The 27,653-nt window shown below is 31.6% G+C and overlaps 1 protein-coding gene and 1 long non-coding RNA gene across 2 annotated transcripts; one reads left to right on the top strand and one right to left on the bottom strand.

Moving 5' to 3' along the window:
• Positions 1–9,984: 9,984 nt before the first annotated feature.
• LOC145164134 (uncharacterized) lies at positions 9,985–11,166 on the bottom strand. Its single transcript, XM_079082859.1, has 3 exons — positions 11,023–11,166; positions 10,260–10,923; positions 9,985–10,190 (listed from the first exon to the last, which is right to left on the bottom strand). The coding sequence occupies exons 1-3, from the start codon at positions 11,164–11,166 to the stop codon at positions 9,985–9,987; spliced, it is 1,014 nt and encodes a 337-aa protein (XP_078938985.1).
• Positions 11,167–25,546: 14,380 nt separating this feature from the next.
• LOC145162657 (uncharacterized) lies at positions 25,547–26,214 on the top strand. The gene is made up of 4 exons (XR_013739231.1): positions 25,547–25,661; positions 25,753–25,836; positions 25,910–26,037; positions 26,115–26,214. It is a non-coding gene; the product is annotated as an uncharacterized LOC145162657 (long non-coding RNA).
• Positions 26,215–27,653: the final 1,439 nt, after the last annotated feature.

Here is a 27,653-nt window from a genome sequence, read left to right on the forward strand (position 1 = left end):
CACACACGCTCCACTAATTGTCTCGACAAGGGTACAAAGTGTAATTCCATGGAATTGCATCGATTTCACTTTTTCCTAAAGTAACTAAGATTGAGAATTTTGTAAAACATTTAGTTACTTTATTATACTTTTAATGAGGAGAGGGTTTGCCCTATCCTACCCGTTCGGCTAACGACCCTCCACCAATCAAGGGAGCGGTGGGTGAGAGTGGACACCCATTAAACGGTCATTTTATAGGCCATAACCTTATACCCCCCTTATATATCGGCTTCGTGAATGAGGCCTACCAACGGTAAGACTAGCAGTTTAAGCTATACATATATATAATATTAGACTTTTAATGTTATATATAGTATAAGGGTGTATTTTATACTTTTAAAATACTATGTGGGTTAATTTAATAAACTATACCTTTTAATTTAATTAAACATAAACCATGTCATTATGGATTTATTAACTCTCTTTTAATTATACTTTTTAATTAAATTAATAAAACCATAAGGGTATAACTTGAACTTTTCAAAACTAGGGTTTTAGAATTTAAAATTTCAAAAATTAAACTTTTAATCAAAAATTTAAATTCCAAAACTTGAGGGCAAGTTTTGAAACATTTCAAAACATTAGGGTTTAGAATTTTAATATTTCAAAATTAAACTTTTAATCAAAAAATTTTAAATTCCAATGTTATGGTTTAACTATTTAAATTTCAAAACTAAAACTTTTAAAGTTCAAATTTAAACTATAAAACCTAAGGGGGGTGAATTGAAACTTTTCAAACTTACTAGGTCAAATATTTGACTAATAATAATCCTATATTATCCATATTTAACCAAATCCATCAATTTTGATGAGGATAACCATTCCAAACTTAAAAATTCGGATTTTGGCAAGAAAAACGAGTTTTGGCAATTATCCTCAACAAAATCTGGCAGAAAATTCGAAAATCTCGGCACCCTGGACTCGTCGAGTAGGACCTACTCGTCGAGTCCATTCATGGACTCGGCGAGTCTGCCAGTCAGAACCCAAAAAATTCGATTTTCAAGCAAGCAATGAACAATTAAGCATCAAATACATCAAACAAACAACCTACGCTCTGATACCACTGATGGGTTTTGAGCGCTACAACATTCCTATGGTGTACATGCAAACCCTAAAGCTTTGGATCTAGTTTGTCTAATAAACATGCAATAATCATCCAAAGCCATAAACCCTAGATCTAGCATGTGATAATCGATATTAACATAAGAATAGGGTTTAGATCTTACCTTTGATTGTTATGTAGCAATAACAATCTCAATTCCTTCTTATAATTAGCTTCTGAAAGCTTAGTGTCACAAGTGTCACACCTCTAATGGAGTCACAAACACCATAAACAATAAGGATTAAGAAGGAGGAGAGAGAAGACACCAAAAACATCTAGAAATCCTAAGGAATCAGTTAGCCACGTTTTTGGTGCCCTAGGGGTCCTTAAATATGTGAGGCTATTAGGGTTTTGAACTAGTAAACCCTAATCTGACTGCTTAGGCCCTAAGCAGCCCATGGACTCCTCCTTTAGAGGCCTTGGACGAATCTAATGGGTTTCCTCATAGATTTCGTCCACTCCATCCTCTATGGAGTCCATTAGCCCAATATCCAACTATCATACAATTGACAGTTCTAGTCCCCTTTATTTAATTAATGTCTTTTAGCCACAAAATTAATTCTGGTTAATTCTTGACTATTATTAAATAATATGATTTCTCTCTTAATATATTATTCATATAATATATTAATAAATCATAATTAATCTCTTTCTCCATAAATCATCCTATCAAGTTGCTTTGCTGAAGGCAACCCAAAAGGACCATGCTCGCAATCGGGTCAAGTACATACCAAAATAGTTATGGGCTTAGACACTAATCCAACAGTTATCATCCCACACAAGTAATTTTGTCACATTTGCATACGTAAACTAGATTTTTTAGTTTGCATTTTCATTTTAGGTCATAAACTTTTTAAAATTCACAAAAATAGTTTTATTTTGCATATTTTCTTTAGATTGAAAAACTCAAAAAAAAAATCATTTATTCTTTTTAAAAATTTCTTTCTAACAATACATTTTGGGTTGCATAGTTTTTTTAGAAAAACACAAAAACTTTGAAATGATTTTCCTTACATTTATTTATATTGATCCATCATGACATATTTGAGTCTTCAAGAGACATTAGGAATATATTAATTAAATTATAAACTTAAACCCATCTGTATTTTTCTATTTATGAAAAATGGTCTCTCTTTTTGTTCCCGAGTGTGATTCTTTAAGGCAAAACCTGATAGGAATGTCAAAGGCGTATAAATCAAAGGCTTGGTGGAAAGAAAATGAACCGTAATTTCCGATTCTAACTGTCATAACCCGAGATTTACTAAACGTCCAAGCTTCCCCAGTAGCTTCAGAATCGACTTTTTCTGTTAGTGCTAGGGTCATATTGAAACGAAGGTCACAACTCACCGCCGAAGCGATGCAAGTATGCATTTGCTTGAAAGATTATTTGGATGACATTGAAAGGATACAACATTGTGTTTCGCTCGAATGACTGTTTACCACTTGTTGAAGAGAACATTCTTGTTGAAGAAGTTGCACTAGACATATCGCCTCCGTTGACCGAAGTAGAAGAGAGTAAATTGGAAGGAGATGATATCTAGATGAAAACTGCCACTTTGAAGACTACAATTCCTACCATTTTCAATTCGACACTTGTGTTTTTGTGTAATTCATAGCTCAAACTATGCTTCTTTTCATGTATTTCTAAGTTCAAACTTTGATGGTTTATATATTGCATATATTACTAGGTTTATGATGTTTATGTATTGCAAGTATTTGGTTGAATGATGACTTTGAAGACTATTATTTCTATTATTTCCAATTTTGACCCTTATGTTTTTATGTAATTCTTGACTCAAACTAAGTTTATTTTCATGTGTTTCTAAGCTCAAACAATATTAGTATTATGTATTACATGTAATATATTGATATAATTAAATTAAAAAACAAACAGGTTTTTTATAGGTTAAAGTAAAAACCGATTTTTAAAAAACCAATTTAACAAGTTCAACCCTTTATATCTTCCAATGCAAAAAAAAAAAAAATCGATCTTAAAAGAATTGGTTAAAAACCGAACCGGTTAATACCAGTGGATATATACGTTTGCAGCAAGTATGAAATTGGCGGCCCAACTTCCATATATTCCATAGACAATTTCATGAATTGGCTTTTTAGTTTTAAAATTTTTCCTAAAACAGTTTTTTTAGTATGAATGGTTTTTTTTGGATAAAAATTGGCTCGCAAATGGTCTTTATATATAAAGTCTTTAAGAGAGACGTTAAGTCCCCATAATGACCATTTGTCAAATTTTCGAGAAAATGACAAAAATACCCAAATTTCCTAATCACTTTGCGGAAAATAGCCAAAAAAAATCGATATTGCAAAAATGGCCTTCAAAATCGCAGATGGGAATGGTCCATCTGCGATTTGACTATTCCATCTACGAATATACAAGTGGCTAAAGCACAAGTGTGCTTTAGCCACTTGTACATTCGCAGGTGGATTGAATTTTTTTTTTTTTTGTATATATTGGGGCTTTTCAGGGTTAAAATCGTAGATGGACTGTGTCCATCTGCGATTTACTCTGTATTCCATCTGCGAATTTGCGAAATTTTTTTAATATATATATATATATATATTTTTAATTTGACTATGAAATCAATTGGTTTGACTACGAAATAATGTTACTATATATAAAAACTTTTGTAGAAAATTATCAGTTTAGTTGTTATTTGTTTAGGAAATTTCTCTAAAATCTCTCTAAAAAAATGATTGAATATTTGGTTTGACTTGTAACCGGTGGGAGATGGCAAGTTATTGAAACAAATCTGGAATACGTATGTCCACAGGGAGGTATTTCTGAATTTGCTTTGATATTTTCTGAGTATATTAGTTATAGTGATTTTGTATCTTTGGTGAGAAGCAAAATTGGTTTGTTAGACAAATATAGAATTAGTTTTCGTTTCCATCATCCTGAATTAAATTATTATATAGCTATAGTTGAAGATATGAATGTTAGAATGTTGATAAATGTAATCAAATGTAGTGGAGGAAGGGCTGTCAAAGTATTTGTGGTGGTTGATGAAGTAGATGAGGTTAATGAGGGTGGTGACAGTGGAAATCAGCCGGTTGGTAATTTATGCAGCTATAAAGGGAGCAACGATCCGATAGGTACTTTCAATACTCCTAGTGTACCTCAGTTTCACAGTGTTGCTGAAAATGTTAATGTTAGTTATTCACCTATTAACTATGTGGATCCTGAGAATTACAAGTATGTTGGTGATGATGATGTTGGTACATATCTTAATGATGTGGGTGGTCGTTGTGATGATGTTGCCGAACAAGAAGTTAAAGTTATGAATAGGCGTGTAGTAGATAAAAGTAAAAAGAAAAAAAATTCGAGTCAAAAAAATGAAAAAAAGCATGTTTACGGGGATTATGTTGATGTTGTTGATGTACGTTTAGATATAACTGACCTACAAAGCAATTCAGATAGAGATGAGTTGTGTGATGAAGTTAAAGCTAAGTTTCCCGATAACCTTTTTTACGGTATGCCGCCTGTACCAGCATGCCCAGTTGATATTAATGAAGATATCCCAACACAGATGGTAGACATGAATCTTCAAAAGATTGAATGTGAGAGTATATTTAAGAACAAAGAACTTTTAAAGCGGTGTATTGGTAAAAAAATGTCTTCGAGAAGGCTATCAGACGAGGACAAGTAGATCCACCAAATCAAGGTATGAAGCTGTGTGTGGTTCTAAAAATTGTTCTTGGTTACTAAGAGCAAAAGCAATTAAAAATTCTGATGGACTTTTCCAAGTGAATAAATTTGTTGATGTACACACATGTTCTTCAACAATTTTGCAACCTAATCATCGACAAGCAAACAAATATGTTTTGGGTGAATATCTTGCTGATGTTTTGGCTGAAGACTATAGTAGAGTTTATCGGGGAAAAGATATTATTAATGATATGAATGCTCAATTGAATATCAATATCTCATACCATCAGGCATGGCGTGCGAAGCAATATGCATTGTTGTTGTTAAGGGGTACGAAAGAAGATTCTTTTACCAAACTTCCGGCGTATTGTCACAATTTGGTCAAACATAATCTGGGTACGGTGACACATATTAAAACAGATGGTGATGATCGCTTTGAGTTTTTGTACGTCGCACTCGGTTGCTCGGTTAGTATTATAATATTTTATTAAATTTTTCATTTTTATTTTGGTGTATTTGAATAGATATACAATGTATTGTAGGTACGCGCTTTTGTCAAATATTGTAAACCAACCCTAGTAGTAGATGGAGCCCACCTAAAGGGCGAGTTCAAAGGTACCATGTTACTTGTAGTTACTAAGGACGGACAAAACCAAATATTACAGGTTGCATATGGTATATGCAAAAATGAGTGTACCGATTCTTGGACATGGTTTTTCAAAAACTACGTGATTGCATAGGAAATATGCAGGAGCTTACAATTATATCTGATAGGTCTCCATCTATAGCAACATCCGTTGCCAACATTTTTCCTCACGCTCATCATGGAATATGTGGTGTCCATTTGTATTTCAACATAGTATCTAGATTCGGGAAGAGTAACACAGTTAAAGGAATTTTTTGGGAAGCTTGTAGGGCGTACACAGTTGATGTTTTTGACGCTGCCATGGATGTTATGAAAAAGACAAAACAACCAGTATGGGAGTACTTAAAAAGTATAAATCCAGAAACTTGGTCAAGGGCACACTTTAAAGGGAACCGATACAATCTTATGTCGTCCAACAGTGCGGAGTCTATAAATGCATTATCTAGACACGCACGTAAGGTGCCAATACTTATGTTGATCGATTTTTTTCGTGCAACAATGCAACAATGGTGGTTTCAAAGACGTAACTTTGCAGGTATTAAGTAAATTTTTAATATTAATGTTTTATTAATTTAATGTTATTGATCTTAACTTCTTCATTTTGCCTGTTTTTTTAGCGGAAGCAACAACAATACTTACCCCTTGGGCCAATGAAATTGTAAAAGAAAACAAAAAAACTTTTACTAAGTGGGATGTTCGCATGATCTCAAATACGAAATGCAAGGTCAAAAAGGGGGCACAAAATGTGATTGTTGATTTCCAACATATGACATGTACATGTAGGCATTGGCAACTTGATGGGATACCTTGTGGTCATGTCATAAGATGTTTAACAATGAACAATTACCAAGACTGCTCGAGGTATGCATTAAATGCTTACTTTACCGAAACATTGAGGAAAACGTATGAGGAATCAATAAATCCTTTGCCAAATCCATCCGGATGGGATATCCCCGATGATTTGATGATTGTTAAGCCACCTATAATGGATAAACGTCAGCCAGGCAGGCCAAGAAACACAGACTGCATTCCATCCCAAGGCGAGGGTCCAATTAGAAAAGAGTGTTCTACATGTGATCAACTAGGACACACGAGAAACAATTGTACTGGAAGGGCGTCCGGTAGTGGAGCACGTCACACAATTTCTACTGCAGAAATGGCATTTAATATTGGTGGCTCGGCGAGTTGTTCACAAACCTATGACGCTGATTTTGATATAAAACAACCTTGAAATGAAGAGTTGTTAACTTATTATGTATTGTAATTTTTTTATTAAATCTTACAAGACATTGCTATGCTTTCATATTTTAGTTTAGTTTGTAGATTATAACAATTAATGAAGCTTTTATATTATAAAATTTAGTTTGCAGATTATAACAATTAAACATGTTATTTAAAAAAAAACAACAAACGATCCTATTGCAACCTAATCTCTATCATGATAATGTTACAACAATTTTGTAACTAATTTTTAAACTCAGGGAACTGCAATGGGTACTTCTCTTTCTCCATTGTTATATAGTCATCCCTAATTCTCATTTTGTCTTCCAAACGATCCTTTTGCACCATAACGTGTATCAACTGCTCGTCCTTCTCAGCAAGCCATTTTTCAGTCGTTTTGATTGCCTTCTTAGTCTTTTTTATCCAATCTTCATGCTCTTTGATTTTGTTTTTATTGAGGTCTATCCATTCTTGAGCTTGTTTGCATTCCGATGCAATATCATTACCACGTTGACTGAGAAGCCGGGATGACTCTTTGTCCTCTTCTTGTTGTTCTTCAGCCTTCTTCAATTCTTCAAAATTTTCATCTGACATATATGGCCCGGCAGAAGAGGGTGTAAAAAAAGGGTCGACTGAATCACAGTAGTAACAATCTACTTCGTTGCATGAGCAAACTTCGAATTTGTGTGAGGAACTCATAATAAAGTCGACATTATAATAAACTGGTGCTATAAGTGGTATTTATACATACTAGTCTAAATGCTACCATTTCGTAGTCAGAGTTCTAATTCATAGTCCAACTTTGAAATGACTAGACATTAATGACAAGTCACTGCAGTAACCTGCAAAAACTGTTATGTGACAAGACATAAATGACTGTTTGACATGATAAGTCACTGCAGAAAGCTGAAAATCGTAGTCCAAATGCAACCATTTCGTAGTCAAAGTTGTAATTGATAGTCCTGTATTTATTTATATAAATAGATGTTTAAGATCTAAAAACCAAACACCCAAATCACCTAAACGAAACGAACTCCCATATTTAGAAATGTCGTCGAATGCAACAAGTTCTTCGAATGAAGTACCTGGTTCCTATTCTGAAAGGCCATGGACGACAAACGAGGTGTTGGTTCTTACACGATGTTGGCTAAGTGTTAAGGATGGTGTATCGTTACTTGCTCCCCCGCAATGCCTAGTAGGTGATAAATGGACTCGCATAACAGCTTTGTTCAACCATGAGATGGGAGAAGGACAACAACGAGAACAATCAGATGTTGTTACTAAATGGATGGATGTAAAGGAAGAAGTGACATGGTTCAATCGAGCGTGTAATTATGCGAAAAGTACCAAACTTCGTTGTCGGGACGAAGAAGAGTTCTTGGAAGTTGTTACAGATTTTTACATCTGTGAGCGTGACGGCAGAGACTTCGAATATGAGGAAGTTTGGAAGGTTGTAAAAAATAATCAGTATTTCATGTAGACCGCTCTAATTTCCGTTAATAATAACCCATGGACTTGTTTTTTATTTTAATGCTTTGTTTGTAGTATGTCGTTGTTTTTCATGTAATTGTTGTAATGTTTGTAATGGTTCATGGAATTCTTGTTAGTAATGTATTCTAATGTATTGTGAAAACTAATGCAATGGGCATTTATCAATTGAAATTAAACATAGGAGATGCATCCAATACATATGAAATACATGAAACTAACATAATACTCACATAATAAACTGAAATAGATTTTAAACTAACGGGATATATTTCAAGATATTCCAAGGGGCTTCAAACTGGAATTCCAACCCGTCACTTAATGACTTGTATTCCTCCTTAGCAGCTTCCAAGATGACCTCCTCAGTAGCATTTAAACGGGTGTCCTCAATTTTGGTATAAAGATCGTTGAATAATAGAACTTTGGTTTTCATTTCATACCATCTTGCTAAGATGTCTAGTTCGTCATGATCGTTTCTTGTAGTCATTCGGTTTTCAGCGTTGAAAATATTGGTTAAACGGCTCCAAAACATTGGATCGTTCAACTTGCTTGTCTCGTACACATGAATATAAGCACGTGTAAGAACCAATAAATCTTCATTGCTCCATGATATAGAACTCATTTTGATTGAAACAAAGAGAGTAAAATCTCAAAAACAATATTTGAACAGCTGTATTGGTTGTTTAGTAAACTATTTATTTAACTTAATGTCAATTTATAGTAGTTTATACACAAAATCGCAGTCCAATCTTCTAATATGTCTGCAATTCATAGTCAAAATTAACTGACGAACGCAGTGTACTATACTTATAACACAACAGATCACTGTTCGAGTTGACAAGTCATCCCCGTCGAATGACAACACAATACACTGCTACTTGAGTTGACAAGCCATTGCACCGGGAAAATAAGGAGTCGCTATAAATACTTGTTAATATCCATTTTAATTGTATCGTATTACTTCCCCCGTTGCAATTATGGACTCACCTGTACCACATATATGGAGGAACGAAGAGGAGGTCGCTTTGGTTCAAGCTTGGATTATAACTGTAGAGGAGGATTTTCCACCGGGTCCCCCACAAGTTCGCGCTGGATCATTTTGGTCTCGTGTCTGTCATTTGTTTCACCATTTAATGGGGCGTACTCAATATCGAAGAAGAAGAGATGTCAAAGCGAAGTTTCTGGATTTGAAAATAAAGGTGAAACAATTTCAACGTATTTATAACGAGTTGGATAATGAACATACAAATACGGATGAAGACATTCTGCGACAGGTGGCTTTGGAACTATACCGTTTTTGAATATGATGGTAGCGAGTTTACCCACTTAGATGCATGTAATCTTTTAAAGAATGTCCCTCATTTTTAATATGCATGTTGGTTAAGTTAATTGTTTTTCGTTAGTTAAGTTGCTTGTTGTTGTATGTGTGTTTTGTTACTATTTAATAAATGTCCCTTACTTTTAATGTATGTTGTTTCCTCAATCGCTAATACATAATACGACATAAAATAAATAACTAATACATAATACGACATAAAATATAAACGGGGTACATGAATAACTAATACATAACACGACATAAAATAAAAACGGGGTACATAAATAACTAATACATAATACGACATAAAATATAAAGGGGCTACATGAATAACTACTGCATTGAGGGAGGTAACAGGACCATCGTTTCATTTGGTATTTCCCAAAGCACATGTGATGGTATAGTATTCATCAACTCAGATCCATATGCAAGTCGATACACGAAATTAGTGAACTTGTAATCAACCATTTCGTGAATGGCTTCAGACGTACGGGTTCTTAGACATGCTATAGCGTGGCCACATGGTATACCGCTTTTTGCCATTTCCCACAACTACATACCCTTCGTTCAAGTTGTACGTTGGTGGTGGCAAAATTGTCATCGACTTCAAATGTATCCCCATACAAACGTCTTGCCATCCAATTATAAGACTTGTTGACACGTTTTTGAACTTTACTCTCAACATAAGGGGTCAACCCACCAGACAACCTCCCTGGAAAATTTGATAATTTTAGAAAAATAATAACACAAGAAAAAAACTAAATATAACAATCTCCCTTACCCGCCACTTCAGCCCGTTCACCATACTTTGATTGTATCGACATATTGATTACCTCAATTATCGTTGTTATAGGAAACTCACGTGTGGATATAATTTGCAAAATTTCAGGGACGTCAATCGATTTAACATTGTAACGTACTTTTGGGAAAAATGCTCGTGTCCATTTTGAAATTGCTATATTGTCAAGCCAATAAATTGGACTCCTAAGCAAGGTGCAGAAAGGTGGTTTCCTACATGCACTTTGCAACCTTTCCAGACACAAGTAAAAATCATGAACGCTATATGCATTGCATGACTTCCAAAACAACGATTCGACTTCCGTATCGTTATGTCCGACAGACTCACGTATTTTTCGAGCTATATCTTTAGGACAATATCCATGATACGAATCTGGGTAGGCACTCTGAACACCAAAGTCTATTTTATCACATAGGTTGCTTATGAAACCAACCTCTGTATCCTCACCTAAACAATCTTTTAACCTCATCATGAACCATCTCCATGATTCTTCACACTCTAAGGTTCCCAAACCAATTGCTAAGTGTAGGGGTTCATGATTTCCATCTAAAGCCACTGCGAAGTACATTGTTGTCAGATAGCTCCCAAGAAGGGGTAAATAACCCACATATATCAACGGTATCATGCACCTAAGAAAGGTACGAATCTGCATAAAAAAACAAACATAAATTACTGATAAGTAAAGAGTACACGAGATACATTAGCAAGAAATCTTAAGTAAGTAAATAAAACTATTATGTTATACCACGCAACCTAAAGCCACAAAACAGAATTGAAAGCGGTTGGTATCCGTTTTCTTGATGGATGTGAAGGTATTAGGATTTGTTCTTTGTAGATTATGCAGGAACATTGGTAGCTGAGTAAAGCTTCTTTCGGTGTAAGTACTCATTTTCACAAGCAATGAAAGTGTATTATAATCATCACACAAATACAATTTTAATTATATATAAATTGGTGTTTCTCTACAGTTCATATTTCATAGTTCAACTTTTTAAATTCGTAGTCAAACCAGTTCATTTCATAGTCAAACATCACTGACCGACAAGACAAGACAATGTACTTGTATGCAGTTCATAGTTCAACTTTTTAAATTCGTAGTCAAACCAGTTCATTTCATAGTCAAACATCACTGACCGACAAGACAAGACAATGTACTAGTATGCAGTTCATAGTTCAACTTTTTAAATTCGTAGTCAAACCAGTTCATTTCATAGTCAAAGATACTTGTTTCTAATAAAATTTCTTCTATAAATGGGTGTAATGTAACTCCATTAAATTTATATGTGAAATTAATTCATATTAGATAGACTAAAAAAGGCGAATGGCATACTGTAATTGCGGAGGTGAACGTATCATTAGGATTTCGGGTACAGCTAAAAACCCAGGAAGATTGTTTTACGCTTGCCCATATATGGTATCATGTTCTTAACGTCATTCATATTTAAACCCTCGTGTTTACATGGCAACAATTGTTACTGTCAATGTTTAAATTTACAGGGACCAAAATGCGGGTTTATCAGTTGGGTTGATGAAGAGAAGGACCAATCATCTATGGTAATAGCTAAAGTAGCTAACTCTAATAAGCTCTTTCAATCAGAAAATAAGAAGTTAAAGATAGCGTTGGTTTGTAGTTGGGTGTTGTTCTTGGCAGTTCTTGTTTACAAGTTGTAAGCTTTTTAATATTGTTTTGATAGTTTTGAAGTTGTTAGGTCAATAAATTGTTGTATTTGTACTTATGTTTAGAACAGTGTACTTGTAACGTTAAAACAAATGTTGTTGTCGTTCTTATGTTGTAAGTATTGATAAGTTATTAGTAGGTCATTAATTTGTTGTAATTGTTGTAACGTTAAAACTAAAAATAAACTAATAATCAAATCCAACATTAATTTACATATACAAAAATATAATCCAACTACATAGGACCAAGACTCGACCCCCAATAAATTTTTGTCATCCGTTGGCGAAACTCTAAAGCTGCGTTCTTTGGGTCAATAAGTTCACGTATTGGTTGACCTGAAACTAATTGCTCCATAAACATACAAACAAAAACACCACAATCTCCCAAATGACTACTTTGTTGGGGAACATTTTCTTCATGAATGAATTGCATATTCAATGGAATCATTGGGATGTTCCTTCGGGCCCAATAGTTAATCTTGTCCAAATAATTTGCCACCCGAGATTCAAATTTGGTAAAGGTTCCATCAGATTTGAATTTTTCATAAGCCACTCTACCGAGACTGTCATAAATATGGACTTCCATTGACGCCAATCGTAGTTCCCCAAATAGCCAGTGATTAGGGGATGAATGAATCGACAATAGGACCTGTATAAGGATCAGAAAATAAAATTATGTTTTTTATATCACAATACAAAAACATAACGACAATAACGATAATATTTTCAATATAAAAAATTAAGTTTACCGTATCGACATCCCACCAAGCAACCATGAAGTTGGGGTACGTAGCAATACCAGCCATAAACGCCCTCCAATCCTGCCCTTCTTCCAAAGCATGGGAAACAAAAAAATTTGGAGGCATTATTGTATGTCGGTCGCCCTCAAACCGTCTCTCCATCAATAGTCTATACCAAATGGTTATATGCTGCACAAAATTATGATACTTTTGTTATTGACTAAAAAATAAATTACTTTTAAAATAATAAATTAACAATTATTTACCGATGACTCCAACCATCCGTCGTGTGTATGCCCAAACAAGGTGCTCCAAAAATCTCTATCTAACACGAAATTAAACAAACGATGTTGGACATCATATGAATGAAATAAATAATTGTGGATGACAACCTCACCGCCTGCTACGTAAGGTTGCAGGCGCAACACGGAGAAGTCGTGAGCAACAGCAAAAGCTGGAGGAGGAACGGGGCTTGTTGATTTGATATCAACCTTCTTTTATGCTCTTCTTTTTTGCTTCGGTGTCGTGTGCAACTAAAAACAATATTCAAATGTTTAAATCTCTATCTTTCAGATAATTCACATAAACATAAAATTATAAGTTTATAAATTAAACGAATACCTCGGTGTAAGGAGGGCACAAATATTGTGATGGTTTTCGAGTCCTCAGTTTATCGGGTGTAACTTCTTTGCCATCAACACCATAATCATCTTAATAATCTATATTTCCCGTAATTATTACTTCATCTTCGTCCGACACCTAATTTAATAAGCAATAATCTCTAATTAAAAAAATGTTTCAATCTACTAAAAACAAAATAAAAATAAATGTAAGTATAAGAACCTCTTTAGCTTCATTATAATCATTTACATCAAACACATCATCATCAAATTTGTTCCCCGCATTGTCATTCCTCTCCTCGAACTCCTACATTAAAAATAAAACATTATACTTATTAACGAAAGACACATTAAAAATTAATTATTAAAATCGTAAAGGTAATATCTATAACAACCTTGTCGTCTTCAATATCACCAAAAAAAATTTCAGTTGTATTATTTTTATTCATCACTTCATCTTGTACAACCTACTTTTTCAAATATAAAATATGAACACAAATATTCATAGATGTTAATAAAATTAAAAAAATAATGTAGCGTGTAACTAACCCGTTCATCAAATTTTGTTTGGAATACTGCAGGCTCCTCAAAACTGATGTCATTCCAAAATTCTTCATTATTCACTTCTTCAACAAAAACCTCTATAGGTTCTCGGTTCATAAACACATGCTGCTCCAGTGCATGTAGCCGTTTCAACACCTCGTCTAGGTTGTGTTTCCCACTGCCCCTACCTCTACCATGAGAGCGACCACTGGACAACATACTAGACGAAGATTCGTCTTGTCTCCTAAAATGGTCTCGTACTGGGGATGGAACTGATTTCCGTTCACCATATACATACTCTTGAAATGACATATAATAACAAGATGTCATCTCACCATCACTCGGTAACATGTTTTGTCTTGGTGGTTGTCCCTCCTAAAAAATTTAACATATTAAAAATGCATATAAAAGTATAATAATGAAGTTTATTAATAATAAAAAAAATATTTATAATCCTGTATCTTTGAAAAAATCTTGTTCACATCAACTCATTTCAATTGTTTTGTCCCACTCCATCGTTTCATCCGAGGCATGTCTCTATTTTTCCTCAATACAAATACACATGCACGAACAGCCGGAAGCCTCTCATATATCCATATCTACAATTTTTACAATTATAGTAATAAAAGTTAAAATAAAAATAAAAAACATAACAATAAAACAATTTAAATATAAGTAAAGTTTTATACCCTTATTGGAGCCGTAAATCCTGAGACGGAGTATTTTAAAGTTTGACGACGCTCAGGAAGTGATAAATATTTATTTATCTTGTTCCATGTATCCTCAAGGTCATCATACGTAAAACCCCATAGATAGCTACCGCAAGCGAAACTAACAAAACAAAAAAAAATTAGTTATAATATAAATTAACATTAATAATATAAAACTTTCAACGTAAACAAAATATACCTGTTCCAGACATCCAAATTCTCAGCAAAAAAAACCAATCTTGAGGCACCCGATCATTTATTTCTTTTCCCAAAAAACCTTCACACAAAATGTATATCAAACATACTCTAACCGCATCGGCGTCTTCAACTTCTAAGAATGGTTGATTTAAAATAAAACTTTTCAGGTCACCGATTTTCACCGAACTATTTGTATAGTTCAGAAATAGCCGCTCACGCAATAAACATCTTTTTTTATCAGTTACTTTTTTTTATGACACTTTTTTCCCGATGTTTTTTGGATACTCCCCAAAATTGAAGCCGGTTATCAAACAAAACTCTTCCGGCCCATATACCATTTTCGTATCGCCTACTCTAAAATATAACCGTTTTATTCCATCTGGAGATAAAACAGCGTCCGGCCGGATCTGATGAATGAACATTTTATGGAACAACAATTCGTCCCCTTGTAAACGAGGGACATCCAACAAATAACCAAATACGGTATCTCTAAATATGTCACGTCTGACACCATCTAACACTTCAAATACTTCCCATATATTACACCCGAGCCTTTTAAGTTTACAATTGCTTTCACATTGAAATAATTAAAATCATGCTGCACAAAACACAAAAACATATTAGAGAACTAAACAAATATTTCGTTTTAAAATATATGATTATTAAGTGCAATAATAACATAAACAATAATAACAATGCAAATACAAATATTTAATAAATAATTTATATATTTACGATAAAAAACAATAACATACACATAGTATAACAATTTTTCAACTTAAACGACAAATATATAAACAATTTTCCAAGTTATACGACAAATATACAAACAATTTTTATCTTTCTAATTATATAAAATAACATTTTCTAACCATATAAACAAACAATTTTTCAAATAAAACGACAACTAAATTAACAATTTTCCAAGTTATACGACAAATATACAAACAATTTTTAACTTTCATATTATATAAAATAACATTTTCTATAGATACTATCAAATCTTTTCTACTAATACCACTATTGTACACATATTATAAAATTTTCTAACGATACTATAAAAATTTTTATACTTCAAAAACAAATATATACAAATTTTCAACTTATACGACAAATATATATACAAACGACTATTGTCCACATACTGTAATTTAATCATTTTTCAATTTATAAAAACAATTACACGATAAGAATATACAATTTTTCAAGTTATACAACAACTATACAAACGACAAATAACCTATTATAACCATGCTATATCAATTTATCAACTTAAACCACTAACCAAAACATATTGTAAACATTATTCTAACAATTTATTTAACTAATAACTTAAAAAAATGAGCATATTCTAACCATTTTACTAAATGTACAACCACCCGATGCACACTCTACGCAATCTCCACTTGTACATTCATACAACGACTAACAAAATAGCATTTAAACTTCAAGTTTACTAATAACAAATATTAAAACTATCAAATACAACAAAATTACCCTATCACAAACAATATAATTTCATTTTTTTACACTAACTAATACAATAAATAATAAAATAATAAACACATATACTAAATAAATGTTAATTAAAACATTAAAAGAGTTAAAATCTAACCATATTTGCGGGATTGTTGAAATAATCCTCCATTTTCTTCAAAAATTCGTCCAAAGGAATCCCCGAGAGAGAGAGAGAGTTTTTCTGTATTGAAGAGTGAAAAATGAAGGAAAAAAAACCTTTTATAGAAATCAGATGGAAAATCGCAGATGGAATAGTGAAAATCGCAGACGGACTTTTCCATCTGTGAATGTACAAGTGCCTAAAGCACAACTGTGTATTTGGCTAAATCAGTGGCTAATTTTGCAATTTCGATTTTTTTTGGCTAAATTTGTAAGGTCATTAGTGTATTTGGCTAAATTTGTCATTTTCTCCAAATTTTCAGGAACTTCCCATAATGACCATTTATGAAATTTAAAAATCTCCGTTAAGCTTTGTATTAATTATTATAATAAGAAACTAAAAACATAGAAAAAGATAATATTTATAAAAATAAAAAATAAATTTTACTAATTTTAATCAACATGTAATTATATTTTATTTAATATATAAATATTTTTTGATACCTAAACTTTATCTAAAAAATTTAAACTATAGAAATAATTAAATATTTTCATTTACTATTATTTTATTTAAAAATATTGAAATATAAAAAGCATAACTTTATTTACTTTTTTTTTACATTATATAAGTTTAGAGATTTATCTTCATATGATTGATTATTTTAGCATTTCATAGGTTAAAAAAAAGCCTAAAATGATTATGAGCATTAACTATTTTATTATTAGCTCTCAAACCTTGTTTAATTTTGCTTTGATTTTTTTTTTCTCTTTATTAAATAATATATTTAAAATTTGATAAAACTAAATAACTTTATTAAATAAAATATCAAAAAAAAATTATCAAATTAATAAAAAAAAATATATCATATGTTATTCGGATTCAACTTCTAACCAAACCAATTAAATTAAATTGGTTTGGTTAAAAGTTAAATCCAAATTATATAGGGGTGGAATTGGTACGGTACCGACTTTTTTTTCTTCAAACCGTGTACCGTACCAACTATAGTTGGTAGGAGAATTTAACTACCAGTACCGTACCAACTATACTTGGTACCAATTTATTTGGTTACCAAAAAATTTGGTTGGTACATATTGGTACTGGTATATACCAAATGCTTTAACTAATTTTTATATTTGAAGAGTTTGACATATGATTAACTATATTAGGCTTCACATTGTAATCATCATCCAACCACCCAACGGTTAGAAAATTTTCCATAATCGAAAACAAATTAAACAAAAAAAATTGTCATTGATGTTTAGTACCTTTTATATGCATATAAAATAAAATAACTATCATGCACAATACAAAGTAAATGTATTCAACTATTACGTTGTTATATAGTAACTATACCGTTGTCTCACCGTCTTAATTGTAAACATTATATATAAAGAATTAACAAAAAAATATATACTAGTCTAAGAAGTGATTAGTTAATTGTTTTTGGTTTTCTTGTTTTGAATAATATACAAGTAATCGAGTAACGTATACGTAATGCCAGACTTGCTACTCTTAATTGAAACATAAAAATGTGATAATTAATATTTCTTCATATGTATTAATTGATATATATATATATATATATATATATATATATATATATATATATATATATATATATATATATATATATATATATATATATATGAATTGGTTGGTACGGTACAACCGTGGTATTCAAAATTTTATACTGTTACCGTACCAAGTTACTTAATTGGTATGGTAATACTGACCAAACGTATTGGTTACCGAACATGTTGGCTACCAATTCTATTGGTTCGGTTGGTAACATGTTGCTTGGTTCTCTATGGTACATATTTGCCAGCCCTAGAATTATGTAAGATAATTTTTTTAATAATTCGATACTTTTGATATTTTATTTAATAAAATTAATTAGATTTATCAAATTTTGAATATATTTTTTATAATAAGAGAAATCTCTGAAAAAGTGTCAATATTTTGGTTCAGTTTATGATTTAATCTCAACATTTACTTTTTGAACAGAAAAGTTTCGAATATTTTTCATTTTGCCCAAATTATCAAAATAACGTCTTTAATTTTTTTTCAACTGAAAATGACAGATTATCTTATAAAATTAGATAATCATAACTTTTTATTCAAAAAATAAATGTTATGATTAAACCGTAAAATAAATCAAAATATTGAGACTTTATCAAATATTTCCCTTATAATAAAGATAGAAATTTTTCAAAGCAAAATAGATAGCTAATAATAAAATAGTTATATGCTTATAATCACTTTAGCCTTTTTTTTAACGTACTGACATGCTAAAAGAATTAACCATATGAAGATAAATTTTTCAAATCATATCACGTAAAAATTAAAAGTAGATAAAATGATGTTTTTATACTTCAAATATTTTTAGATAAAAAAAATAAAAATATTTAATTATTATTGTAGTGTAAATATTTTAGACAAAGTTTAGATATCACAATTATGTATATTTTAAATAAAATATATTTGCATGTTGATTAAAATTAGTAAGTTCTACTTTTTTATTTAAATAAATATTACATTTTATATATTTTAGTTTTTTTGCCTTTTTATTTGAATTCTGATAATTAATATAAAATTTAATAGAATTTTTTAAAATTTTACAAATAATGGTTTCAGAATTTTTTATAAATGATCTTTATACCAAGTTTTAGAAAAAAAAATACAAATAGTAATTATGATGATTTAATGTCTTGCTCTAACGAACATTATATATGAATTAAAATGAAGATCATTAACGTACCAACTTTTACTGAAATAGACCATTCATATAAAAAAAAAAGCTTATAAAAACTGTTTTAGAAATAATTTTAAAATCATAAAAATCATTAATGAAAATTAGTCTATTCCATATTATTGTTTGTGATTAACTATGGCCCAATAACAAAATGAATTTGGCAGCCCGTTTTTTAATCCAAAAGAAGGCTCACGTGACCGAAAAAGGGCATCACCTTTTTCACAACAAGAAAAAGAAGGGATCGGGTTTTTGTTTTCTGTTTTTTTTGGGTTTTTTTTTTGTTTTTTTTGTTTTTTTGTTTTTTTTTGAAGATACGTATACGTATACATATCAGATATCACGCATCACGTTTTAGGGTCTGCTTCTTTTACGTACGAAAAAGGAGTAAGGAATGATGTGAAGATTTTTTAGGTTTGGAAGTATCGAAACAATTTTTGAATCCCCTTTAGCAATATTAAACGGTTAAATCATTTGCATTCAGAATTTAAATTGTTAATTATTATTATTTTCTATTTTTTTATCTATGCGATTTTCGTTATCTTAATTCTATTTAACTTTGATCACATTAATTTGGTTATACGGTGCACCTTATACCGCATACCGCGGTAAGATGGGTATGCGGTAAACACCTTATCGAGGTGCAAAAAAAAATACGGTAAAGCTGGATTGTGGTATGGATTTACCACCCGGGTAAAAAAAGGCATTCCTTCAAATGTTGTATTTCATGTATAAAAATGTGTACTTTGGTGGGTGTGGTAAGACACCCACCAATTTTGTGGGTTGTGGCAAAAAATGACATGACAGTAGAAAAGTGTGGTGAATATGGTATGACACCCACCAGCTTTAACGTTAGATTATTTGATTTAAAAAGCCTTAAGTTTGACGGAAAATGTCGATTTTACCCTCCTACCGACTTTGGTTCGTTTATACCGCAAACTTGTCATTTTTTTGTCGGTTTTGTCCCTTTTACCTGTAATAGCAGGTTTCCAGGTTACCATGAAATGTTATTTGCGAAAAAGCCCTTAACTTTACAAATATTTTGCAAAAAAGCCCTTAAGATTATAAATCTTAATAATGGTCTGGAATATGTTATTAATGATTCTCGAATTCGTATTGATGAACACGAAGTGACATCGCTTCCTATAAAGATCGAATGAAAAAAAATCCTTCTTACTAAGGTTAATATATTTCAATAGTGAGTTGTCTTGGACTGTTTTCCTATCAAAACAAACTTGTCTATCTGTGGTATTGATATTCCTTGTTCCTTATGCCCGATTTGTAACAACTCTACAGAAATGTATTCGACATGTACTCATCATGTGTTAAGTGACATCCCAAATTCTTCTGAAGATAAGTCGTTGGTGTGATATAAGCTTATCTAATCTTATTCTTATTCGTGATTTACGTGGTTTTTTGGATTAGTTGTATATATCCATGGCTCGTAAAGCAGTTTTGGAGGTGATCATAGTCAATATGTAGTGACATTATTTTCATTCAATTATTTTTTTATAAAATGTTTGTGTTTCAGAAATAATAATGTATCATACTTATGTATAAAAAGAAATATAGTTGTATAAGTTATTATTTCTGAAACACAGACATAAACATTTTAAACATATAAAATATAAATATATGTGTCTAAGTTATTACACAAATATATTTATTTTTATAAAAAAATATGATATGTTATTATTTCTGAAATACAAACCTTTTAAACATATAAAATATTTTTATTTTATTTTTAAAGAAAATTAATTTAATTTAATTAATGTCATATTATTCATATGATTAACTTTTTTTGCATAGTTAATTACGTTTTTTTATTTTGTTTTGAAAACTTTGAGTATTAATTAAGAAATATATTAAAATTTTGATAAAACTAAATATATTTTTAAAATTTAAATATAAAAAGTTTATATCGAACCAATATAAAATTTACCGTACAAAAAGGTAAAAATATGTTTCGGTTTTGGTTTCATAAGATAAGTACGGTAAAATTTATATTGGTTTGATATAAACTTTTGATATTTAAATTTAAAAAAACTATTTAATATTACTAAATTTTGAATATATATATATATATATATATATATATATATATATATATATATATATATATATATATATATATTATGTTTATAATCTTAAGGGTTTTTTTGCAAATGATTTGTAAACTTAAGAGTTTTTTCGCAATCAATATTTCATGGTAACCTGAAAACCTATTATTCAGGTAAAAAAGACAAAATCGACAAAAAAAAATTATAAGTTTGCGGCATAAACGAACCAAAAAACTATCGGAGGGTAAAACTGATATTTCCGGCCAAACTTCAGGCTTTTAATGATATTATCCCTTTTTTGGTTACACAATTAACCATTTAATTGATTGAAGTGGTAAATAAAGTCGTTGACTTCGTAATAAATGTTGATTGATATTATGAAATTGACAAATTGCAAAAAAGTCATTATATTACCACAAAATTTCGAATTTGATACCGAGTTATTTTTTTCGCAATTATGTCACTATATTTACAATTTTGTTGCAATATCAACTAAATGATCGGTTCTACCTGTTCTCCCGGTAACCATTTTTTCGAATTGCAATGAAGTACTTCACTATGTTTACCAAAATTATAATTTCGACATTGTGTTTTTTTCTCAATTATGTCACTATATTTACAGTTTTGTTTCAATATCAACCAAATGATCGGTTACCATCAATCTAACACGTTACAAAATAAATGACATGATAATATTGTGACATGGAAGCCATATCACACCTCTATGTGTCACGACGCATTTTATTAAATGCATAATGTTGGACGTGTGGAGTTAGATGCATTTCATAAAACGCGCTTCGACACATAGAGGTGTGATATGGCTTCCACGTCACAATATTATCATGTCATTTATTTTGTACCGTGTTAGATTGATGGTAACCGGTCATTTGGTTGATATTGCAACAAAAATGTAAATATAGTGACATGATTGAGAAAAACACAGTGTCAAAATCGCAATTTTCGTAAACATAATGACTTTATTGCAATTCGAAAAAAGTAGTTATCGGGAGAACAGATTGAACCGGTAATTTTATTGATATTGCAACAAAATTGTAAATATAGTCACATAATTGCGGAAAAAAAACTCGATGTCAAATTCGAAATTTTATGGTAATATAGTGATTTTGTTTTTTTTTTTTTTTTTTTTTTTGCAATTTGCCCTTATGAATTGTCAGTTTTCCGAGCTTATAAGAAAATTCACTTATGGTTGATATATTTGTTTTAACATTATTGTAATTCTCACATAACTAATCAGAGCTTATTTATGTAGTGAATTAGCTTAAATTTAAGAATTAGTTTTAATCGGAAGATTTTGTAACTTGGTTGAAAACCTTGCAATTGAGTGTTAAACAAATAGGTCTTATTAGTCGACAAGCTCGTAAATAAGTCTAATCAACCTAAAAAGAGTTTAAGAAACTACTGACAACGTATGATCCTACTTTATTTTACTGTCTTATTGAATAGAATTCTCACAATGGAGAATTTGGTGGATAGGGGTATTGATGTTCCCTCGATGTTATGTCCTTCATGTAATTTGCATTTAGAAGCATAATCCATGTGTTCGTGTTTCGTGAGGTGGCTGCTTGTATTTGGGTGCGAGTTGCGAAATGGTTAGACCTTCCTCTTTTTCTTTTCATCAGTAATTTTGAGCTTATAACTTAGGTGGATATGTGCATATTCACGGTTTTGAAGAGAAAAACTCTTGAGGTGATTATTTTGACTACGATTTTGATGATTTGGAGGTACAAAACAATATGTTTTTCTAATCGTCGACCATCTTGTGAAGTAGTATGTTTGAAAAGATCATTATTACCTCTTTGATTGGTTCTTGAATATGATCAGTATTGTTAGCATTACTTGGACATCGTTGTTGCAAAACCCAATAAATACTATCTTTTTGTAATTGTTTTGTTTTTCAAGCTCTTTGCTAGTTAGATTTCCTTACTAAAATCCAGTCATACAAAATGAAAAAAAAAACCACATATGATCATATTTTTCCAACAATTACATGATTATGACACAAATATCGATTAGATTATTTTTTAGTTTATTATATATATATATATATATATATATATATATATATATATATATTAAAGTTGTGAAAAGTTTTAACAGTAAACATGCGACATTTTGCCCAATTTTGGTCCCTTAAATTACATTTCCGGTCCCTCATCCTTCCAAAGATCGGTCCTTTCCACCGTCCTTATCCAAACCTTCTGCTTGAAACCACCGTTTGATCCACAGGTTTTCGCCGTTCCTTTCTTTCGCTCCTCTGCAAATCCACCGCCTCCATAAATGGACTTCTGCCTTCCAGTTCCTTCCACGGTCTGATGCTCTTCCAAGCGACAACTTTCCCCACCCGACCTCCACCTCCACCTCCACCTCCACTTGGTAAGGTAATTTCTTTCATCTACGGCTTAACGATTCTCGATGTTTAGTTTAGTTTTCGCTCCCCAAGGTCTTCCGCTCAAGTTCTGTCTTCTTCACAGATCTACCCAACATCACCACCAACGGTAATTTAACTCCACCCGGGTAACCACCGCTTCTACATTCTTCTTCTGATCTTCTCACTTAAACCCGATAAAGCTCTCACCACCACCACCGCTCACTCTATCTTTCATCGCTGCTCCATCTATCGACTGCTTCTTCTTCTTCTACTCCCCAAGTTTTCATCGACGTTCCTGCTCTCCTTCTTTTGGCTTTGCTAATAGCACGAGCGGACACAAGCGGTGGCGAGGTAGTCAAGCAGAGGAGTGGGTGGCCGAGAAATCTGTGTAGGTTGTCTCGCACAACGTGCCATCAGCTCTGAAACCCAAAAGCGATACGATGGTCACTTCCTCCGGATCCTTCCCCACCGCCTCTTTACTTTTGATCAGGTAAGAATATCTTGCAATTTTGTACTTTTTCGCTTTCAGCCGTCAGTTTTTGATGAAATCGGATTTTTAATCACTTCTCAACTTTCGATTTTAGGGTTCGATTTTGTTTTTTGTTATCTAATGGGACTTGGAATGGGGTACGCGGTGAATAAGTCGACTGGTGGTGATGATTCAACATGAAGCGGACAACTACGCCTAAATTGGAGACGTCCCGTCAATCGACTGTCGTCTTTTTGTCGTTCTTCAGGCCAGGTATGTTTCTTCTTCGTCTTTGTTTTTCTATATTAAGCTTCCCTCGCTTAATCTGCTCTGTTTTCTAAATTTTTGTTCTTTGTTGTCTTTCTGGGGTTTACTTTTGGTATACGCATCGAAATAGAGTTTTATTTTATTTTTTATTTTTTATTTTTTGCTTCCGAATTTCAATTTGCTTGCTCTGATTTTGGTTGGTGGTAGTTAGTTTTGATCATCGTCTCCCACCTCCACCGTCGCCTACCTCCGCTAGGATTGTGTTTACTGTAATGGCCAATGATTTCGGCTGAGTTACCGCCTTCTCCACTTATTCATTTGTCGGTGAATTAATCAGCCATTTGGATGCAAGAACAAAGGCAGGGGCATCTAGCAACTACAACAGCCAATTTATAGCAAATCCGAGGTTAATATTCATGATTGATTCATCTTTTTCCTATTTTTTTTTTACTTCTGTTAGCAATTTGGATTTTGACGTTACCATTTGACAGCCATGAATTGACAACACCATTGGCTGCAGTCGTTGGGTTGCTGGACATTCTTACATCTAATGAATGTCTAATAAACGAACAATACGCAACAATTAGCCAAATTCATACACGTTCAACAACTCTCCTTCGTCTCCTGAACATTATTTTGGACATCTGTACAGTGCAAAAAGCATGTTGTGGAAACTGTCATAGATCTCTCTGGTAAACATAAAATCATGCCTGTAATTACATCTAACTTAATGTTAGGTCGACCTAATGGTTTGTGATCTGTTTGTTGCGTCAGATAATATGCCAAAGGTAGTTCTATGTGGGTTTTTGGTTCTATCTGGGTTTCCAGCGACTGTGAGGTTGGTGAACCGGACACCCGATTTGGTTTTTTAACATGCCCTTAACCAACGTCGTCGTCTGTTTCTCCTTCTCCGATTCCCCTGTGTTTCCCATATTGAGGGTTATAACTTCTTGCTTTTTGTATTAGGGCTTTAATGCAGATTTTTAGACCATTTCATTACATATTCTAATGAAATAACTTTAAAACTATATTTATTGGACAGCCTTATGGATCACATAAGCATTACAATGTAAGTTATTTCTGTATGTAGTTTTATTAAAGTAATAACAATGATTATTATTTTGCTAAAATTGGTGACTGTTTACTTGGAGAAATTATTTAAAAAGTTTAGAATTCCAGGTCAGCGGTAATCCAGTAACTGTGGCAGTGGGAAATGTTATCTCTGAAGAAGTTTCTCACTGATGATGTCACCATTAGCTGCAGGAATGCTTTGGAAAACTCTTTTAACTCACAATGCAACTCCAATGGGTTCAAATGCATTTCAAACCTATCGAATTCTTCAAGGTCAAATAAGAAAAATAGAAACTTACTTTCATAATTAAAAAAATAATTAAAAGTACAATTCCATAATTGGAAAGATTTTTCGAATGTACAGGAAGCCCAACACCTGGTAATGAGCTTACCGATGAGTTTAATGTTCTGGAGGCTGGTCTTTGGAATGCAGTGTGTTTAAACAGAGGTAATAAATATTTTTTATTTTTTCTTTTAATATTTTATTAAAATAAAAAGTAAAAAGCAAAAAATCGTATCAGGTTGTTAGAAATGGCAAGAAACCATATCCAGATTAATCACATACGATGGCATAAAACAGAAATTATGGGGCATTCAACTTTCATCCCCAGTAAAACCCGGTACTCCAATTACAGTTGAAGGAAAAAAGGTATGATTTAATTTTTTTTAAATTAAAAACTAAAAATAAAGAAACCAAGATATCTTATAATATGTTTTATTTTGTAGGTAGGAAAGTTGACAAGTTATACGGGTGGAAAAGGGAGAAATGAGTATTTTGGTTTAGGGTATATCAAGAGAAAAGCTGCTTGAAAAGGGAGTGGTTGGCCATCAAATTGTGAGATACCAATTTACCCTTCCTCACCAATAGTTTATCTTTTTTTTTTAATCCTGTCAAAAAAAATCTTTCTAATTATAGCCATATACTTTCATTTTTTGTGTATTATAGCATCATACTTTTATTTCTTTCTATTACACCATTGTACATTTTTTCATAAAAACATGAAAAAAATGATCCGGGGCCCCCGGGCTTTTCATCCTTGCACTTTCTACGTCTGTCATATTTATCGATTCGGAAACAACATTAAAAGCTTCTGGCCCCCGCGTAGCGGGGGTAACCTTTCTAGTTATTTTTGTATTTTAATTTGTACTTGTTTGTAGCAATGTTATGCTAAAAAAAAGTCAACTTAAAGTTTCGTGGTTTAATTCACTTCTTATGTAGCTAATTACATGGACGGAGGTTTGAAACCTATCATACTATAACAACTTTTGGTGTTGTTTGTTATTTCAGATGCAAAAAAGTCTACAGTCTATAGACCTCTGCAGTAGAAGAGTTGGACTAAACTTCTACAGTCTACATGGATAAGGCTTTTTGTTTTTTAACATTTACAGACTGCTAAAATAAACTAAAATTTAAATAAACTATTATTTTTAACTTAATAGAATTGTTAAAATATTAAAATTTAAATAGTTCTAGATTTACAACACTGAAATATTTTATCAAATTCATATTGATTTTAAGTTCAATTAATTTAAGAGATTTCACATTAGAACCATACGTACCCTTTGTTATTTATTCATAGAGATCAACAAAATGATAAACTATATATTTTATCTTTGGTCAATATTTTCTATAATAAAATCATCTTTTGAACATAGCGTTTTATGACTTTATTATAAATAGTTAATAAATCTGTATCAAATTTCATATTGTATAACACTTTTCTTTTTCATAACCACTTATTTTATTTTATTTTTTATTGTGACATTATATTATGATTAATATATCTGCGTAAATTATTTTGTATTTTAATGATAATAGGATAATTATGTCATTTTTAAACAGTGTGTTGTAATATAAAAAAATGAAAGTAAAATGATATGAGTTAATATATATATATATTTGATATTTATGTTTTACGATGAGTAATTTGATTTTAAGTGCACAACATAATGTAACTGAATACAAATGTAATTATGTTATTGATATAGAATGACTAAAATATGAAAGTGTTTTTTAGGCTGAATGTTGAATGTCCGAAGATGTTAAAAAACTCTAGTCTATATCTGCACTAAGAAGAGAACGCATAGATCTTTTTAAGTTTGCAGTGTTCTAAAAAACAAATGGTCTGTAAATGCTAATGTCTGCGTGCGGTATGTACAATACAAACAAAAAATGCCAAAAATATTTGTAGATAAAAAAACAAACATAAATTTAATTTTGTTCTGTTTGTTGGTGATTTTAGTGTTATCAACATATTTTGGTGT

Source organism: Lactuca virosa, chromosome 3 (assembly GCF_052849685.1).
Source record: "Lactuca virosa cultivar CGN04683 chromosome 3, Lactuca_virosa_CGN04683_v6, whole genome shotgun sequence".
Taxonomy (NCBI): Eukaryota; Viridiplantae; Streptophyta; class Magnoliopsida; order Asterales; family Asteraceae; genus Lactuca; species Lactuca virosa.